Source organism: Mesocricetus auratus, unplaced genomic scaffold (assembly GCF_017639785.1).
Source record: "Mesocricetus auratus isolate SY011 unplaced genomic scaffold, BCM_Maur_2.0 Super-Scaffold_100707, whole genome shotgun sequence".
NCBI classification, from domain to species: domain Eukaryota; kingdom Metazoa; phylum Chordata; class Mammalia; order Rodentia; family Cricetidae; genus Mesocricetus; species Mesocricetus auratus.
Window position 1 is genome coordinate 16,178,096 of NW_024429269.1, and position 22,054 is coordinate 16,200,149.

At 38.9% G+C, this 22,054-nt stretch overlaps 1 gene segment (V, D, J or C); it reads right to left on the reverse strand.

The window, feature by feature from the left end:
• Nucleotides 1-16,364: 16,364 nt before the first annotated feature.
• On the reverse strand, nt 16,365-20,541 carry LOC121137804. The segment is given in 2 exon segments: nt 16,365-16,745; nt 20,440-20,541. Coding segments are annotated over 2 exon segments (483 nt in total).
• Between the last annotated feature and the right edge of the window lie 1,513 nt (nt 20,542-22,054).

The following is a 22,054-nucleotide window of genomic DNA, read 5'->3' on the forward strand; positions in this document are numbered from 1 at the left end:
TTGGCAAAAGTTTTGAAGTACTTAGGAAACTCAGGGCCTTGAAAATAGCTACTTAAGACTTATTCAACAATAAACCAGTCTGTCTAATCTTCTACCCTCACCAGTATCTGCTCACAGCTATGGAGTCTTTCTACATGCTTGGATTCTGTATACTCTGGGGGTATTTAGCACTAGGGACCATATTTTTTCTTTTTTTTATTTAAGTAAACCATTGTGCAGAAAAGTTTATTGTAAGATATATCCACTGGTTCTGATTGTATTTAAGGAAGATGGAGCTCATACCTGAACTCTCAATGAGGTCAAGAACATGTGACTAGATAGGTCATAGAACCTAGAGAGAATGTAGTATTATTCAGCAAAGTGGAGTCAGCCTTCAAAAGGCACCTAATGACATTTTCTATATCCATAAATGACACAACCCTCATTGAAAGAAGTTTCTTTTTATTGTAGATGGTGATTAACATAGAAACCTACAACTGGTCAATGTACAGAGAATAATAGATTTTAAAACACTTAGACCTATTAGGACGTCCACATACTACCCTTTCTATTAAGACTCAGGGTTCTTCACAGAAAGAACCATGAGAGGATTGTGAGAGCCAGAAGTAGTGGGTGACTTCAGGAAACAGTGTTTTATGAGCAAACTAGGCAGATGGGCATACAAACTCCCAGAAATTGAGACAGCATTCACAAGACCTGTGAAAGCTCAATACAGACAAAATTCTAGAGAAATGGAAGGAGGACATGAATCCCATTCCTACCTGAAAGAAACTGGAATTTGATAACTTTTGGGAGGAGAATTAGCTTTCTTTAATGGTGTGATTCCCTGGTATATGGACCACATAGCAGCGTAGGCCTCACATGTAAGAGTAGTTTCCAACACAGACTATACTTTTTGAGAGGGTAGAGACAGAGATGATATAGAGACAGAGAGAAGAAAAGGAGACGTAGGAGACTAGGAAGAAAAAGGAAAGGAGAAGGAGGAAAGAGAATGTGCATGAAGTTGGGTAGGTCGGGAGGTGGGGTGGATCTGAGAGGAATTGAGTATGAAAGATGAATGTGAACAAAATTGTATGAAATCCTCAAAGAATTAGTAAACACAAAATTTAATTTTTTTCACATAAACTCAAAATTAAATAAAAATATCAGGTGTTCCTTTCTTAAGGTCCATGGATCAAAGAGATCAAATAGCTAAAGTCAGAGACTAAGAGAGATTTTGCAGATGACTACCTATGTACAAGACAGAGCAAGATTTATTAGAAACTCTCCGGATTGTCCCTTTCTCTGTCTCCACAGCATCCTCCAGCAATTATTTGTTTCTTTACCAGTTTAGGCATGAGTACCTGTTCCTCTCCCCTCATTAGTGACCATGAAGAAATGGGATGTCCAATGATTATTTGCTCCTAATAATGTAACTCTGATACTGTGAGTACAATGAGTTTCTAATTTTATCTTGCCTGTGTAAGATCTACCACCCACAGATATTATATATATTAATTATATGTAACAGTATGTATAATTATGCACCTATATGCAGGTTCCATTTTCTCTAAGGAGAGGTTCCTTAGATGAGGGGCAGAAACTACACTTGTCTTTGAGTAAAAGGATAAGATTTAGAATATAGTATGAAATTATGCTCAAGTAGAAAAGTGGTGGATGTAGGTTATTTTCTAAAGTCCATGACCTCACCAGCCCCAGGAAACATGCTAGGTTTCCAATACCAAGCATGTCTACACTATAGTTGGCCTTTGACAACTAATAACTGACAAATTCTGTATAGGAAGGCCTGTGACACAGGATGTGGATGGGGCTCCAGGCCCTGTGGCAGATTTGAGGACAGGCTGCAGGTTACTGGGGAGCAGTGTGCACTTGCAACACAGAACTACATGGCAGAGTCCCCGGGTTATGTGTCTGTGATGTACAGGGGAAGTGTTTGGCTTTCTTATCCTGTAAAACTATCAGTCTTTGGTTCTACTTTCTTTCCATAGTTGATCAAATGTCAATAATGAGCTTAGGATGCTCTACAGGTTCTTGCTTATACCAAGATAAGTAGGATGATGCAATGCCTGTGTAAGTGTGGTTGCTGAGAGCACTGACTCTCCCCTGGACTCTCAGGGTGGAAGGATGCTGCTCCACCTGTTCTCCTTGGCTTACACCCATGCAGATAGATAAAAAAGGAGACTGGTTGTCAGGTCATCACTACCCAGGATTCCTTTTTATACAGTAACTAGAGAAAACCTGAATAAGAGAGAGCTTATCCTAGATGTCTCAGAAATGCCCAATGAGTATTCTGCATTCCAAAGGTATTAACTCACCATCCAGCTGAAGCCATAGAAACATGAATAAAATTGGAACATTTGTCTTCATGATTCTCCACAATTAAATTAAGATCCAGTATAGAACATGATGTCTAGAAGGTCGGATAAAGCACCAGGGTATAGTTCTTTGTCAGTAACAATGCTACCTCTTGAGTCATCCACTCAGTACTGAGAAAAAGGCTCTGTTTCTGCCCGGAGCCTGCACAACCAGCACACATGGAAGAGAATGCTCTGCATACTCCCCAGCAGCTGAGATCTATTGTCACCATGTGGTTTCATCCTTAACCAGTGAGGCCTCTGCTTAAGTGTTCTCTACCTGTGAGGGACTCAGACACATAATTCATCATTTTGTCATGTCAAGTGCATTTTACTGCTGAGATATAAAAATGCCATTTATACACACTAGTGATACTCTTTTCTATCTTTAATTCTACAATAGATTACATATGAAACTTCATATTTTAGCATATATACAAGATTATTTCCTATTATAAGTTTGTATGTGATGTGTGTATATGTGTGTGAGAGAGAGAGAGTTGGAGAGAGAAAGAGAGACAGAGATTTCTTATGTCTATAACTGTATTTACTGATGTACTCCCTTATCCCAGAATGCTGAGATCATTCATCAAGCAACTCCTCCTTTTCATGGAGAGAGATACTCAGGCCAGCATTTGTTCTTGAGAACCCAGGTAACAGCCTTTTCTGTCTCTCATGTGTTTTCAGTTGCAAAATGACAATGTTATTTCCATTACAGTGAGATATTGTTAACAATACAGATATGATGTTTATATGTGTGTATCTTCCTTTCCAGAGAAGATGACCTGTAGTCATAAATACACATAGGAACTACTCATAGGAAAGTTCTCAGAAGTGATTTGATCTTGAGAATGGCACCATCTATTTCACTCACTCCCACCACATCCAGACTGAATTACTGATAGAAGAGCAGTGGTAGAATCCCTGGAGTATCAGCCAAACCTTGCAACAAACCCAACTTTCCTCCTTCCTGTGGACCCTCCCAGCACCACACCACCCCATTTATAGCCCATTTCCTATCCTTTGCCTCAACGGTGAAAAGCTACAAACTCTGTATATCAGGTAACTCAGTGTACATGTAGTCTTGGAAAGTAGGCAGGTCATCTTCACTGTCCTTCTTGTCCTCCATTACAGCTCCCCTGGTACCATCTCCTATAATAGACAACTTGCAGGGACCTGTTCTCTCACTCCTCCAGTCACTGAGGATTCATCCTAACACCAAGTCCTAAATGGAATGTCCCCATCAAACTTCTCTACTCAGGGTTTAGAGAGTTTTTCAGAAGATGAGGCAGAAAAATTACACAAGCCTGTGGGAATGGTGACACTAAGGAGATAATGTCCCCCAGACTCAATAAGACTGGTTCATATACGAACTCATAGAGATGGTGAAAACAAGCACATGGCCTGCATAAGTCCTATACAGATGGGATCCCAGCACTGAGAGGTGAAGTGAACATGATCCCTCATCCCTAACCAAGATGCTCTCTCTAATTGACAACCTCTCATGAAGGAAAACTTAGTTTTCACCAACAGCTTTTCACTGGCATACAAACCACAATAAGGACATGCCTCTTATCCATATATAGATGGCTAACTCAAATAACCTCAATTTTAGTTGTACATATTCTTTAATCTCACGATTTTTAACTGGGAATTGTTTAGCATATTAGTTGCTTGCTTATATGTTATGATATCCAATATTGTGTTTTTATTATTTTTTGTATGCAAGTGTGTTTACATATATGTATATGTGTTTCTCATTCTTGTTATTTTTGTTTTTTTTTGTTCTATTCTGGTTTGTTTGTGTGTTTACTCACTTGTTTGTTTTCAGAAAAGAGGTAGGCATGTTAAGTTAGATATGTGTGGATGTGGGGACAATCTACAAAGAGATGTGGGAAGGGAAACAGTGATCAGAATATATTACATGGAAAAAACCTATATGTATGCCTAAGACCATTCACATTCTCAGGCATCTAACATGACTACCATTTCTATGGAAGGTGCCTGAAAAAATAGATATGACCCTATCTGGTTTACATACCTCCCATAACATAAATGAATTGACAGTAATCCATAAGGAAATTAAATTTATCATCAAATGAAATAAAATAAGTTGAGCTTTTCTAAATATAGTGACCATACATGGAGTGATTCTGTGATGGACTTGATAGTTGAAGCAGATATGGTTACATAATGAGATGCTTTATCATTACAGCTAAACTTACTTCTGGCAACTTAGACAATCTCAAAATGTCAGAGTTTATTAACATACTAAATAAATGTCACATTGACAGCTCCATTTTGATGGCTACCTGGATGGTTCCCTATTCCCATAGGTACCTGGAAGGCTAAAGTTATCAATAGAAGTAGTGATAAAATATTGTGGTATGTTCTGTACATTGTAAATGTGTGATGCTTTTATTGGCTGATGAATAAATCTGTTTTGGCCTATGATCAAGTAGAACAGAGCAGGAGGGAAATCCACAGAAAGATATGAAACACTGAAGCTAGAGTCAAGGTCACACCATGTAGCCACAGGAAACAAGATGTGAGGTAACAAGCCAGGAGCTTGGTGGTAAAATTTAGAGTAAAAGAAATGGGTTAATTTAATTGCGAGAGCTAGTCAGTAATATACCTGAGCCATTGACTGAACAGTATAATTAAGCCTCAAAATGTTTATTTCCTAAGCAGCTGCAGGGACCAGGCAGGAGAGAAAGAGATTCAATGGGATCAGACAAGACAGAATAAAACTTCCAAGTACAATGAAGTTTGTGGATCTTATGTAAAACAGAAAACTGTTTTCTCTCTCCAAATGTAGAAAAAGTGCCCTAGTTTATTATAAAACACAACATAATTACTACCATGGTAAACGTAGCTTATAAATTGAAAATATCAGGCCTGGTGTCACCTAGCAGCCACTGTGCTTTGGCTTTTTCAGTAAGAGCTGGTGGAAGCCTGAGTGTGTAAGGGTGGCTCTAGGAAGAGTTTGGCCATGATTGAACCAGTTGTGGTGGCTGCTGTAGAGGAGGGACTATAACTGGTTTCAAGGCGTGGTCTAGGAGAGAAAGACAGTGAAAGAATTCAAGAGTTCACCTAATATAAACTATAAAGAATTACTCAAAGTTGATCCAGACGACTGGTCACTGCAAGAAGAGTTATCAATAATTCATTGATCATCTCAGTGAAAGTAGAAGTAAAGGTACTAAGAGACGAGGATGAAGAAAACGTGACATCTATTCAGAATTACTCTGTCTGATGGAGGTGACAGCTCAAGAAGCAGAGCTGGCTTTGGAGAAGGTGAACAGCCTGGAGAAGGACAAAGAAATTTTGAAAATCAGCTAAAGATAAAAGGAACGAGACTGAAACTGACCTGAGACGGCTACGCAGTCTGCAAGCAGATGTGAAACTCAGTTTGCTCGGCAGTGTACAAGCAGATGTGATACTCAGTTTGCTCTGCAGTGTGCAAGCAGATGTGATACTCAGTTTGCTCTGCAGTGTGCAAGCAGATGTGATACTCAGTTTGCTCTGCAGTGTACAAGCAGATGTGACACTCAGTTTGCTCTGCAGTGTGCAAGCAGATGTGATACTCAGTTTGCTCTGCAGTGTGCAAGCAGATGTGATACTCAGTTTGCTCTGCAGTGTACAAGCAGATGTGATACTCAGTTTGCTCTGCAGTGTACAAGCAGATGTGATACTCAGTTTGCTCTGCAGTGTGCAAGCAGATGTGATACTCAGTTTGCTCTGCAGTGTGCAAGCAGACGTGATACTCAGTTTATGTGATAAAGTTCACCAACTTGAAAAAAGACAGCTAAAGAGTGTGGAAAAAGAACTTGATAAAGAAGAAATGTAATGAACAATTGGCTCTTTGAAATGAAGAGACTGAAAATAGAGACAAAAGTTTAAGAAGAGAGAATGAACAGCTTTGTCAGGGCATGACTGTAAATCAGAAACAAGTGGATTCACAGAAAGAATCATGTTGATCAAGGAGAGCAGAAGACAGTGTCTGTAAATAAATAACTAAGTTCTGTGAACTTGGTCAGCATCTGGATGGAATTCAGGCCTTTGATGGAAGCTGATGAAAAAATTAGTTGTCAGAACCAAGAAATGAGAAAAAAGTAGACAAGAGTCAGTACAGGAAATGGAGAAGATGGAGAAGATGGCTGATGACTATAACAGGATAAAGCTATTGTGCATCAGACAGATACCACTGTGGACCAGATTTTAAATGAGAACAGTCATTAGTGATCCAAGTGTCAGAACTCAGAGACCTTCTAAAAACCTGGGATGAAGAGGATGACCCAGTCATGATGGTTGTCAGTGCAAGCATAGAAGAATGGAAGGTGCTTTTCTCAATTGCAAAAACTCTTTCATGTTTTATATTTTGATTTATCCTAAATTTTTACTTTTATTTTAATGAATTATTAATTGACAACATAAAATAACATTTATATTGATTTTTAAAAACATTATTTTGTCTTGTCTAGAAAACTTCTTGTCCTCAAGCTCATTTCTTTATTAAACAAGCACTTTCAAGTTCTATTAATCAGGAATGAGATTAGGACACAGAACTATCAAGATTGGTTAGAAAGACTTTTCAGAGTACCCACTTTCTGTGCCTAATTATCATATTCCAATTTCACCTAATTCTTCAGCACACACTATCAAGAAGGTAGGATTATGATGGTTGCTCTTTGTGAACCTTCTAGATGACTGAATTAGTAACTTTTACTGTAGTAGCTGTCACTGAAATGTCACCAATTCTAGCCATGCTCACATAGATCTTAATGACAAGTTGGACGTGTTTATTATCTGGGAAGCTCAGATAATCTATATTGGAAACAAATGTAATTACAATGGGGATGAAGCTGAATGAATCACAATGGGTGAGTTAATTTGCGAAGTTCTAGAAAGTAAATGTTTTATCCCATCCAGTTTTTGTTTAACCACTCTGTTGCTGTTTCAAAGTGAAAACGAAATGGACAGACAATTCATGAACGAATGTGTGTGGCTGCTTTCCAGTTCCTTACACAGACAAGTGGCATACCAGTGTTTTTCAACTGTGGAAGATAATCAACCAACCCTTGGGAAACAGCAGTTGTTTGAATCATAGGTAATTATTGCATATTGAATTATCCGAATTAGATGACATCTAGGAGATTTCCAGCTTTCTTTTGACAGCAGTGTTTTAATGAGAAGTTTGGCATGTGTATTACATTGCAGATAAGTAAATATTTTAGCAAAATCAATTGCAAGATTTACTGTAATTTAAAATCAATTATGTCTCTCTACTCTGTCATTTGTCTTTGGTTTCTCAGTTTTTGGTGTGAAATATTTGTTTTATATTGCATATTCCAATGTATTATATTTTATAAAGTATCAAGACATTGTTGAAATCATATTTTGATTTAATATTTGTGTGTTTTGCCTTTGTACAACTTAATTCGTTAGATCTTCAAAATTAAATTCTTTCATCAAATTCATATTGAGCAGATTTGTTGGAAGTCATGTGTTCTATAAACACAAGATGGAAACACTTGCTCTCAGTTTCCAAATTAGGGAATAGACCAAAATGATTCTGGAGTATGTAAGAGATGTTTATGCTTTATGAAATTAGCACAAGCATTTGATAAAATAAAATGTAGATTTAGATTTTAGTCTTGTGGCTGATGTTTCTGAGCATTTACCCTTTTACAGGTCAGTATCACATCAGTCCAATTTAAGGATGAACTTCTGCTGTGGTATTTTCTGTTTTCTCACACCTTCCTTGTAATTTGTGGAGAAGTGGTAAAACCACAGGTTCTCAGAAGCCTCCTGCACAGTCTCCCTGTGGCAGAGCTGTGCACACCCAGCTGCAGTTTGGAGCACTGTGCCTTAGCAGCACAGAGGTAGGTGCCTGAGTCCTCCATCTCGGCATCCCTGATGTGCAGAGTGCTATAATGCTCCTTAGAGTCAAATGTTGATTTTAACCTCACATTCTCCTTTTTCCTGGAGCCAAGTAAAAAAGACTGATGAGGCTGCCCATGGAATTCTGTAGGAACTATTTCAGTTGTCATGGCTGTAGAAAAATTGCATGTGAATGTAAAACTGGTTCCCCCATGGAGACTCAGGACTGAAGGACTATGCTCCACCTCGACTCCTCTTACCCCTGCTTGGAATCAGGAAGCAAACTAGAATCTGTGAGGGATTTTTCACCCACACCTGTCAAATACCCCAGGAGACACCATGAGGATGACTCCATAGGAGCTCTGGGTTGGTTCCTTACCCCTCCACCACTGACCTCTCTGGAGAATCCCTAAAGCAATGTAAATGAGCACAACTCACAGCAAATCCACACCCACAGAAATCCAGCACAGCTCCCAGTTTCCTCTCCATTGTCCTGTGCAGTTGCTGGGAAGTCTTCTCTCCAGCTGTGAGGTTGTCAAGTCTTGTGCCCAGACACACTTGTGCTTACACACAAAAGCTTCTTTCTGAATCACACAATTTCCTCATTCATCTGAAGAAGGAACCACACCCACTTCCACTTCAAGACTCTGCATGGCAATCACTCCATAATTTTGGAGGATAATGATGGAAACTCCAGAACACTGTATTTCTATTTTCTCTCTCTCTTTAAGTCAAACAGAGAGGAAAACAGACAAAACCCCAGTGAAGCAGAATTTTAAAAAGTAGCAAAAACATACTCTCACATAAAAAATTCATGAAAACACAAAATATGTATAAACAGAGACAAAAGACTAGTGAGAAAAAAATGCTCAAACTACAGAGAATGATACAATATCATCACTGGATTAAATCTGTGTTGAGTAATTACTGCTGTGCAAGTGCCCACACGTCAACAAGAAATACCTGGCAGGACTCTTAAAGTAGAATATTTGACAAATCTGCCTGCAATGCATTGTACAGAATGAAATGAATTTCTTGAAATTAAGACCATCAAGTATTTAGGAACTGTTCCAAATACAGTTGTTTCTTATGTGAAATACAAGATATGCCCCGCCTCTCTTTCCACCCTGATTTATTTTCCATCTCTTGGCTTCTGCCCAGGTCTCTCTCCCACTGTGCTGTGCAGGAAACCACAGCTGGTTCACATCAGGCTATGAATCCCTGCTCCAGTTCAGTAAGGCCCCTGCCCTTCTATTCTTTCATGTATTATAGCTCCCAGGTTTTTTGTCTCAAGCAGTTCTTCCTCTTCTCTCTAGTTTAGTGTGTGTATGTGTATTTGTATTATGCATACATATTACATATGATATAAAGGATATTGGAGTAATTTCTATTTCTTGGAATTTAGGGAATTATAAACATAATGCTACAAAATAGATAGCAGTGGAGATGTTTTCTCTTGAGTGTCCATCCTCATAATGCCCATTGAGATTCTATTTTGTACAGATAATTGTTGTTAAATAGATTGATAGACACATGGGATACAGCAAACAGGCTCTAGATAAGTATATTTTCTACAGAATGATTGAGAGCTAAAGATCCGGGTGATCTCCACACCATCATTCCTACTCCTTGCTTTGTGAGTGGATTGCCTTGTGTCCTTATGTCTTCTCAGATCTTTAAATTTCTAGTCACCTTAAGAAAAATAGTTTATAGGACTCCTGCAATGCCCCATAGTGGACAGACACCACTAACAAAAACTGACTTCAGGCCATTTCCTCAGACTCACTAAACAAGCCCTTTTCACTCCATCATCTCCTGGTGGAGGAAATGCAGACGGTCAGAAGACAAGATTATATAAATGAACTTCTCAAACAAAGAATAATAGCCAAGAAATATCTAAAATTGTTCATCAATCTTAGCAATTAGGGAAATGCAAATTGAAACAACTTTGAGATTATTTCAACCCAGCTAGAATATCTAAAATCAATAAAACAACTGACAAGAAAGGCTGGAGTAGATTGTGACGGGAAAGGAACCTTCATTCACCATTGAGAAAAATGAAAATTGGTGCAGGTACTCTGGAAATCGGTATGGAGAAGCTTCATAAAATAAAAAGATAATAAAAGTAAAGATAAATCTGCATCCTATTCCACAAATAGTTGCTTAGCTATATTAGTCACTGTTCTATTGACAGTAACTAGGAAATAAAAACAACTTAAAAACGCTCCAACTGAGGAGAGCAAGGAAAGAGATACTTTGATAGAAGGAACCTTTGTGAGCTTAACCAGAAACATGAAAGTAGGGAAATTCCCAGGAATACACAAAGATAACCCCAACTAGGAATCTAAGAAATAGTGGAAAGACACCTTAAATGTCCTTGCCCCATAATGGGATGTGTCCACATTAAATGTCATCATGGAGCCTTCACCCAGTAGCTGACAGAAGCATAAGAGGAGATTCACACAGGTAATCACTGAGTCAAACTCTTGGAATCCTGTTGTAGAGATGAGCGAAGGGGTCAAGACCAGGCTGGGGAAACCCACAGAAACAGTTGACTTGAAACAAGGGGGAGCTCATGGACACCAGACTGACAGTTCTGAAACCAGCATAGGACATAACCAGGTCCCCTGAACATGGGTGTCAGTTAGGGGTCTTGGGCAGTATATTGGGCCTTTGGCAGTTTTTATCCCTAGTGCATGGATGGGTTTTGGGAGCACATTTCCAGTTGATGGATACTCTCTCAGACTACAAACAGGGGGGCAGGTCCCAGTCCTGCCCCAAATGATATGACAGACTTGTGATTCCCCATGGGAGGCTTAAACCTGCCTGAGGTGTGGATGGGGGTAGCATCGGGAGAGGGAAATGGAATTGGTATGTAAAATAAAATTGTTTTTATTTTAAATAAAAATTAATTAAAACATTTCCTTCAACTGATGAATGGATAATAAACATGTGACACCTACACATTATTGAATATTCTTCAATGTCAAAAAATGAAATCATAACCTTTGCAGGTATATGAGTGGAACTAGAAATTATTATTTACAATGAGTTGACTGACACCCCCCCAAAAAGCCACATGTTCTGCCACTGAACTCCTAAATCTAATGGAGATTGTAGAAGCTCCTAACTCCATGTCTTCCTAAATAAATATATAACTTAGAGTAACCACACAGGCAAGAAAAATCCAAAAGGGAGCATGTGGTTGGAGAGAAGCACTAGAGAGGGGAGTAGCAAGGATACCATAATTTGGGGCATAGAGGTTCAGAATTCAGATGTCATCTTGGTGGGTTTTTCCTTTGATGACTATGAAGTGTCCTTTCCCATATCTTTTAATTAATTTTATTTGGAAGCCTATTTTGTTAAATATTAGAATTGCCACCCTAGCTTGTTTCATGGGTTGATTTGCTTGGAAAACCTTTTTCAAACCCTTTAATCTGAGCTAATGTCTGTGTTTGATTTTGAGTTGTGCTTCTTGTTTTAAGCAGAAGAATGAGTCCTGTTTTTACACCCATTCTGTTAGCCTGTGTTTTTATTAAGGAATTGAGTCCATTGATATTGAGAGATATTAATTACCAATGATTGTTAATTGCTGTTATTTTAGTGGTGGTTGTCTTGGTAGTTCGTGTGTGTGTGTTTGTGTGTGTGTGTGTGTGTGTGTGTGTGTGTCCCTTCCTTTGGTTTGCTAGCATGAAATTATTTATTTACTGTATTTTGCTGGGTATACTTAACCTTCCTTTGGGGGCAGTTTTCTTCTAGTACCTTTTGCATGGAGTATATTTGCTGATAGATAATGTTTATGTATGATTTGTGGTGAAACAGCTTTGCCCCAGCTATGGTTATTGAAAGTTTTGCTAGGTATAGTAGTCTGGGCTGGCATCTATGGTCTCTTAGAGCTTGTAGAACATCTGTCTACGGCCTTCTGATTTTAGAATCTCCATTGAGAAGATGTGTGTACTTCTAATAGCTCTGCCTTTATATATTATTTGGCCATTTTCCTTTGTGGAGTTTAATGTGCTTTTTCTTTTGTTCTGTGAATGTAATGTATTGATTGTTAAGTTTCAGGAAGACTTTCTTTTCTGGTCCAATCTTTTTGGTGTTCTGTAAGCTTATTGTACCTTTACAAGCATCTTCTTCTTTAGGTTAGGGAAGTTTTCTATGATTTTCTTGAAAATCTTATTTGGGACTTTAAGCTGGGGATTCTCTCTTTCTTCTAATTCTATTATTCTCAGTTTTTGTCTTTTCATATTGTCCCAGATTTCTGGGATGTTTTGTAACAGGAACTTTTGGATCTAACGTTCTCTTTGACTGATGTATCAATTTCTTCCATTGTATCTTCTATGCCTTAGAGTCTCTTTCCCATATCTTGTATTCTGTAGGTGATGCTTGTTTCTGTAGTTCCTGTTCCCTTATATAATGTTTTAACTAGGGTTTCTATTTCTGTGAAGAGACACCATCTCCACGGTAACTCTTAAAATGAAAAGCATTTAATTGGGGTGGCTCACTTATAGTTTCAAAGTTTCAGTCCATTATTATGGAAGGAGCGTAGAGGCATGCAGGCAGACATGATGCTGGCTATGTGTTAAACAGAAGGTAATAGCAAATAGGCTGTCTCACTGGCATGGTTTGAGCAGATACTATCTTCAAAACCTTCCTCTGCACTGACACACTTCCTCCAACAGGAACATATCTACACGCATACCACACCAGGAAAGCCACACCTCCTAATAATGACCACTGTCTTCAGAAGCCAATTTTTTCACACAACCACTTAAATTTTCCATTTCCAGCATTTCCTTGGTTTGTGTCTTCTTTCTTGCTTCTACTTTCATTTTCAGGTCTTGAAGAGTGTTTTTTCATTTCCTTCACCTGTTTGTGTTTTCCTGGATTTCGTAAAGGATTTATTCATTTCCTCTTTAAGAGACTCAATCATATTCATAAAATTGGATTTAAGTACATTTTCTTGTGTTTCAGTGTATTAGAATATCCAGGGCTTACCACAGTATAGGACAGCTGGGCTTTAATGGTGTCATATAGTCATCAGAATTAGGGATTATTATAGGCTTAAATGCCGATTTATGAGTTTATCTTTGCTAGATGGATGCTTTTTGATGTTTTCCTCTTTGGTTTTTTTTCTCTCTGGTTTTCTGGCACTACTGCCTGTGGTTCTGGTGATCAGTGAGTTTTCAGTCTGGAAGGGTGTTTCTGTGGGGATTTGGTGGCATCCATGGGCTCTGGGGTTATGGGTACCAGCTTGGTCTCTGGAATTGATAGTATTGGTGTTGTCTCCGGTAGAGGAGGTGTCTCATGATAGAGTTGTGTTCTTAGATATGGAGCCTGGGGAAAGATGCTGTTGCGGACTGCTGGGCGAGTTTTAAGAGTATCAGTGGGCAATAGGTGGTGTTTTACCTGGGGTTCTTAGTACTGGTGTGGTCTCTAGCACACCAGGTGCATTATGCTAGGGTGTGGGTGCCATCGTAGGAGAGGTTGACTTGAAAAAGGGGAAAGGGGAAATTAAGTAATTATAATTAATTTTTAAAAAATCATTTCTTAAAAAAGAAGCAAAAGGTGGTACAAGACACACAAGGCTAATGTCAAATGAATCAAATTCACCTGTAGTGTCCTAGGAAGGCTTTAGACATTTTGAGATTTAGTGCTGGCAACAAAGTGTCACCATATCTTAGTTGGCTTGGGATACATAGTGGGAATTACAGGAGCAATTTCTAAACTATTTTTGTAGCATGTGCACATCTCAACCACTAAAAACAGTGGACATGTACAATTATGTACATGACAAGTTAATGTTAAGTTATTGTATCTCAAGTGTGAGGGATTGCATGTGTGCTACTGAAATTACTTTCTGTTTAAAGAGTCAGCTAATCCTACCAAGGCTTGTTAGCTGCAATTTTAGAAGGAGCTCAGGACAGAGGACACTGAAATTGCATTGCCAACAACATGATCAATACATAAACTCTCACCATATTTCACAGAATGTCACACAGCATGTTTTCTTAGCAAGAAGCCAAAGCACTGCCTACAGGTGACCAACCTCTACATGTAACTCTTCAGACATGAAGTTGTCTTCCAGACCAGTTGTGCAGTGACAAAAATGGAAAAACTTATTCCCTGCAGGAGATAAGTTGATTTCAAAGCTATACTTGATAATTCCTTGGGGTGACATAGGTATTCTAACTTTAGATCAAATACTACTGCTTTCTCATTTCATTATGAAGAAAATCAAAGGAAAGAGATTAACAGCAATGTGTAAGAGAAATCATTTAGTATTAGAATCATCATGTAAATTTGAAGATGGAGTTTCTGTTTTGCCTAGTCCCACCATCATTCAGTCACATATAAACACACTGAAGCTTATATAAATTATAAACTTTTTTGTCAATGGTTCAGGCTTCTTATTAGCTTACTCTCTCTTAATTATTAACCTATTTCTGTTAAACTTTTCATTGCCCTGAAGCTGTGGCCTACTCGTAATGCGTCATCATGTTACTCCTTCAGAGGCTATCTGATGTCTGTCTGTTAACTCAGCCTCTGTGTTCCTCTTCCCAGACTTCTTCTGCTCCCCTGTCTATGGCTACATACAGCCTGTCTATCAGCCAAAACCGCTTTATTTACAACCAATAACAGAAACATATATTCACAGCATATAGAAGGATATCCCCCATCATACATTCTGTTTGTGTTTCATATAAAAATATTTGTGGTTGTGCATGTGAATATGCTCATGTCTATATGGGTCCAGGTATATGGGAGCATGGCCAAATACATGTGTATGTATGTATGAGTATATTAATGTGCACATGAAGAGACCAGAGGAAAACCTTGGATGTTGTTCCTCAGGTTATGACCAGCATGCTTGCTTGTGTGTATGTGCATATGTGTATTGGAATACACAGGTGTGAGCAAGAATGTGGAAATCAGAGGTCAACCTTAGGTGTCATCATTAGGTGACCACCTTATTTCTCTCTCTCTCTCTCTCTCTCTCTCTCTCTCTCTCTCTCTCTCTCTCTCTCTCTCTCTCTCTCTCTCTCTGATACTGGAAGCTAGTGGTTATGCTAGGCAGGCTGAGTACTGGGCTCTAGGAATCTGTCTGTGCTCTCACCACAGCACAGTCACCATGCCTAGCTTTCTATGTGTGTGCTGGAAATCATACTCAGGTGCTCATGGCTCCATGGCACTTACCCATTTCCTTTGTTTTGGCAAGCATCAGCTAGAATATTCTCTGGTTTTTTCACCTTTTATTGTGAATACACAGAAGTCTAAAATTTTCCTCAACAATTCTCCCAAATACAGAGGGAAGGAACTAAAATTCCATACTGGAGGCAGTGAGCCCTAACACACACTGTGACATCTGTCTGTGTTTTCATCAGGGCACTTCTATGTTAGCATAAAAGAATTTATCTTTTATGTTCTAGTAGTAAAATCATACTGTGAAAGCAACCTGTAGTAATTAAAGATGCTGATACCACAATTCTCAAGTAGGTTTGAGGACTCTGATATGTCAAAAAAATAATATTGCATTTTATAAATGTGAAGGCTTCCTTGGAAAAACATCGATGATATCACATTCCTTCACCTGTATTACTTTTAATAGTGGCTAGAACTGAGATAATTATTTCAGATTTCTGGGCTTCCATGTGTCTGGGGAATTCATTTATTGTCTAACAATGCATCAGATTCTTTCCTAAATAGAAATATTTAAATTTTATGATGAACTCTGATCAGTACATTTAGCACCAAAAGAAGAATTTATAGAAAAATCAGTATGAAAGAGGCAGTATTGAAGGTAAAGCTCAGGACAAAGCCTGAAGGGTAATTTTTACTTTCTGTGTAGACAAGACATAAATAACAAACGGAAGACAGTGTCTGGTATTTCCCTGCACACACAATCAGTCACTTAGTGTAGTTGTAGTCTAAACAATGTCTACTACGGAAATGTCTACACACAGATAACAACATTCTCCTCCACTCTACGGAACTATAATTGAGCATCAGATAATTTTGGAAATAAGCAAAGAGCTTCTGAGACAAAGTCAGACAGTGGATATTGTTGCAAGAACAATTGTGCAAAGGCAACTGAAAGACATCCCTCAAAGACCCAAGGAGAAACCTTTAGTTGAGCGCTCCAGTGCCATGGGTGTTTATGGTCAGCTCCCCCTGCAGCCCCACACACTGTGCACTCAGAGCACAGAAGTACACAGCCGAGTCGCTCAGGTGCACAGAGGCTTTCTTCAGATGGAAGGAAGAGTCGCTCTTGCTAAACTCAGCCTCAAAGCCACTCAAGCCGAGAACCACGGGGTCTCCTGAATAATACTTGAGGAGCAGCTGGAGCCCCTGCCGTGGGTACTGGACATACCAGAACAGGTAAGTCGTCACACTGGAGGAATAGTTGCATCTCAGCTGCAGAGAGGATCCTTCAGTGACAGTGATGCGAGCTTCAGGCTGAGTCACTGACTGTTCTGGAGTCTCCTGTGAAGGAATCTTTGTCAGTACCTGAAGTACAGATTTCCCTGAGGACAGTCCGAATCCCGGGATACAGAGACCACGAGGACACTATACTCACTCAGGAGAAAGTGAACCCCCAGAACCTGGAGGAGCACCAGGAGCATGGCTGAAAACCAGGACGCCTGCAGCTCTTCTGTGGGAGAACTGTCTGGAACAGGACAGGCAGGAGAGTGGCCGAAGAAAGCAGAAACTTGAAAATAGGTCTGAGGAGAGGGTCTGCTGGAGAAAAACAGTGACACTGCTAAGACGACCCTGGAAGGTTTTGTATGTCTGATTCTTGTCCCATACCCTTGCTAAAAACTCAGCCGGCTGCAAGGGTGATGAGACATGAGCAGGTGGTGAAGATCAATACATGACAGAACGCTGGTGAGTGCAGCATCTCCCTCTGGAGGCCAAACGAGGAACCACTTATCCTGAGGGTCCAGGGTTTGTCACCTACTCTCCCTACTTCACAAAGCAAAACTTTTACAACTTAGACTGATTCTTTTCCTAATTTGTGATGAAGTATTAATTCTGTCATCTGCTAGAAGTGGAAGGAATTATGAATATTCATTATGAAACCAGTTATGAAATGCACACCAGACTTCATATGCGATTGTCTCAGGCTGAGTTTGAATGGCTAGCTACAGCTATGGCAGTGAATGCATGATGGTACAGATACTGCCCTTGGTGGATGCTCTGGACTACAAAGGCAACAGAAAAACACAGGAAATAAGATGCCTCTGCTCTCCACGACAAGTTGTGACTCCAGAGTGGAAAGTTTTACTTATAGAGTCAGAGGAACTACAACCTCTGACCTTCAATGCTGGTGAAATTATTGTCCTCCAGGAAAGAAACATAAGATGACCACATTGTAGTTTTTCCTGGGTCAATGGAATGCATTGACTAAGTCATATTCTGTATTTTCTTTGGTTCAGATACACGAAGGAAATTCTTCCCTTTGTCTTTGCTCAAATATTCCTTCCTGTAATGAGGAACTTTCCTGAAGATAGTTTTCCCATGCCTGTAGTATGTGAATGTTTAGTCTATGAATGAGGTTGTGGAGGATGTATGCATGAGGGTGCATGCTTCCATTTCTTTCAGATTTCTCCATAACTTAAAGAAGAACTGTATAAAGGAGAACAAACCCAAGTCCACAAGTGTTAGAAGAATGAAGCTCATCTAAAAAATGTCAGATGTACAAGTACTTCCAGGAGATGGAAGGATTTAAAGTCTTATCGATGTTAGGTCTAAAGGAAGCACATATAAAACAAAGACAGGAATTTCCTGCTGGCTTCAGCTTGCTATAGTGATTTGCAGAGCCCAGTGTGTGTGCAATCCAAGGGCACCACATTTATTGGAGCAGTGCAGCTTTCTTATCACTGGTGTGATACAGCAGGATTCTCCACGTCTCTGTGTTGAGAGAATGCAATTCTCTTAGTTGAAGAGCATCAGAAACACACTTGAATTACAAATCCCATGTTCTTTATAAAGAATATTGATCAAGTAGCAAGGAGATGACCCAGTGTCTAAAAGCCCTTGGCATTTAACAGTAAGTTTTGAGTTCAGATTTCCAGAGTTCATATAAGGCTGGACATGACAGCATATTCCTATTTCTTCTAGAGCAGCAGTTCTCATCCTATTGGTTGTGACTCCTTTGGGATTCAAATGACCCTTTCACAGGGGTCTCCTAAGACTATCAGAAATATCAGATATTTAGATTATGAATAAAATTATAAATGTTACAATTATGAAGTAGCAAAGAAAATAATCTATCACCACAATATAAGAAACTATATTGAAGGGAAACAAAATTAAGAGGATTGAGAACCAATGTTCTAGAGCAAGATTAGAAAGAAAGACAGAACCCAATACCATGAAGCTCCTGGAGACAGCTAACCTACAATGCTGAAGATGAGACCCTGTTCCAAAGAAGATAGAATGTAAGAACCCACGCCCCACTACCACACATGCACCAGGGCACATGAATGCCTTCACTCACATAACTGAACACAAACACACACCCACAGACACACTACACAGTCTTACACACACATCATTCAAGGAAATGAACATACAATCATCACACACACTATTGACACATTATACACACACACATGAACTGCATGAGCACACACATATTCACATTTTATAATATGCACCACATTCTACATATGCGTTTCAGTAACACATACACATACACACACACCACGACCACCACCACCACAACCACCACCACCTCCTCCTCCTCCACCAAAACACACATAGGACTCACAGGAATATAAATATTCCTAATAATTTCATAGGAAACCTCACTTGAAAGACTGAACTTTAAAAGGAACATTGTATATTTTAAATAAACTTTGAAAATTTAAATTTATACTATGTTTTATATTATAGTATTAGAATTTCCTTTGGGGGACAGACAAGAAAGGTTAAGGTTTAATTAGTGATGGTTTGTGTTTCAAGAAGAAAAATGATCAGTCTGTACTCATTTCTGTCAATTTGAAACGAGCAAGCATCCTCTGGAAAGAGGGAACTTTATCTAAAACAGACACAGATTACATTGACATGCAGGCCAATGATCAATGTGAGACTCTGGGCAGTGGGACTCCCAGGCTAGTTCTTTGTTGCATAAAACAACAAGCTGATTGAGACATAAGAATCAAGCCAATAAATAACATTCTTCTATGGTTCTATTTCAGTTTCTGACTCCAGCCTTGAGTTCCTGCCCTGGCTTCCCTTGATGATGGACTGTAACCGCTAAGCCAAATGAACCTGTATTCTTCATGTGGTTTTGATCAGATATTATTCTAACAGTAGACAGAAAACTAGGACAGTGTATAAAAAACTACTTCTAAACCAGTTTTCCGGGAAGGACAGAAACTGAAGTGTAGCCAATGGGCTGTGAGAGCTCCATGTAGGAAAAATTGGGTGTTTCAACCAAGACAACAGAAATAAAATGGGCAAAGTCTTTATAGGCTTGAAAGGTAGATTTTTATTTTTACTTCATGAATGTCTACTATCAGAAATAAAGTTTCTACATTTATTAGTTTGCATTGTGAATATTCTATTGAAATATCAGTCAAACACTACACAATTCAGCCATTTAAAGTGTATTCAGTGATTATGGTTTTACTCACAGAACTATCTTGGCATCATCAAATAGATGTTAACAAAGTTCCCAAGCACAAAAACAAAATCCACACCTAGAATAGTTCCCCTATCTCCATCAATCCAATCCTGCCACTGACAGAGTTTTATATAACAGGTGTTTCATAAAATCAGGCATCTGTTCCAGGTGGTCTGTCGAAGATAGCATCTCTCAATTGATTTTATACACTTTGAAGTACATGTTGTAGCACTAATCAGTATGTAATTCTTCTCTATTGCTATACAACACTGTATTCCATGTGAAGGGTACATATTTCCATTCATCAGTTGACATAACTTATACTGTTATAAGTATGTGGTTATCAACACTTGGATACTACTTATTCTTTCTCTTATTTTTAGATATTAGTAGGAAATGAATTGCTGTTTCTCAAAGGAGATACAATTTTTTTTCTTTCCATGAACTGTAGACAAAAGTTGTTCTGTTATCTCTATTATGTTACCTGTTTTAGTGGGGTGGTGAGGTGTCCTGTTGTAGTTTGTCCTTGTCTAGGAACTCCTGGTGTTCAGAAATCTTTCTTTTGCTTACCGAGCATTCCATATCATACTTGGAGGACTGTCTATCCACATGTTTCTCACTTTTAACCATGCCTTTGTCTCTTATCCCTGAAGTATGGAGCTGCTTGTGCATTGTGGTTGGAAGTATGTTATTAAATAAGTCACTTGCCAATATGTTTTTCCATTGTGGGCCTCATTTTCACGTTATTGGTGACCTATATTGAATCATAAAGGTCTTTTATCTATCTTCATTTTCCTTCCCTTTCTGGTATAATATCTCAGAAGGGTTTTCTCAATCCATTTAAAAGGGTCTACCCCCCATATTTTAGCACATGTTTTAAAGCTTAGTTATCACATTTCTAACCTAGGATTTAGACTAAGTTTTATTTGTTGCATAAAAAAGAGGTATTGTCATACTTTCACATGGGACATCACAATCTGTCCCTATTTTTCATCTCATACAATGGCTTGTGAAATGTCAATAGCCTGCAATATTCATTCAAAAGTCATACTTTCCTCCTGGGGGCAGGTAAGATCCTTTATTCTCACACCAGGACATAACCATGAGGACATCTGAGTAGAAATTACCTGCACTTGATGGGACTGTGGCCAAGGTCATGTATATTCACACTGTGAGCCTGGGTCACTGTCATTTTAACAAAGAATACCAGTATGTGACAGGGATGGTAAATCTACACTGGCTACCTTTGAACTGAACACTTACTGGGCTTGCATTGTTGCTGCTCATCTGGTGAGAAGCATTAACTGGGCACCAGGATGTGGAGACCCCTTCTATCTCATGGCTCTATCATTTTCCTGGATTTTCATCCTGTTTAGTTTTGTCCTGAATAAATCTCTTTGGTATTTTATTCATCTATCTATTTATCTCCTATGATACTAGCAATGCGTTTTTGTATAAGAAGAATACAGAAAAGATAAACTGTTTTAAAATAGTAATAAGTAATCATTTTAATTTAACCTTGTACATAATTAGCAGTAATTATAAAATTAATTCAATGCTTACAGAAAAACTCACTTGTAATAATTCTAGTGGGGGCTAGAGAGGTGTCTCAGTGTCAAAAGTGTTTGTGCAAAGATGAGTATCTGAGTTCATTCTTCAGAACCCACAAAAAACCCTAAAAATATAGGTTACAATATACACTTGTAGTTATAGTCCTGGGTAGATAGAGGCAGGTGGATCCTGGCCTTGCTGTGCAGTCAGTCTAGATTAGTCAGTGAGATACAGTCACTGAGAGACCATGACTCACAAAACAAAAGTGGGCCCTGACTGTACATCCTGACAGACATTTTCCCTGTCCACACCATTTGAAATGTCCAGGCCTACACCAGACATGGAAAACAGATAAAAGGTGATTTATGAAAGTAAAGGAGAAACCTATGTTAGGATGAGGTGATTCATTTTAATTGGCATGCCATTTAGGTAAGCCAAGATGTCTTTTGATAGTTGGATTTTTCTAGTCAGCCTCGGGAAGAGGAAGTGGCCGATTAAGGGAATAGACATTGGTGGCAACCTTTTGGAATGTAATATAAAGATTTTTAGCAAGGAAAAATAAAGGGGAGAAGGGCAAGGCATAGACCAGCTGCATGCTTGAGTGGGCTAGTGTTCCTTCAGGGCTGGGAGAGAG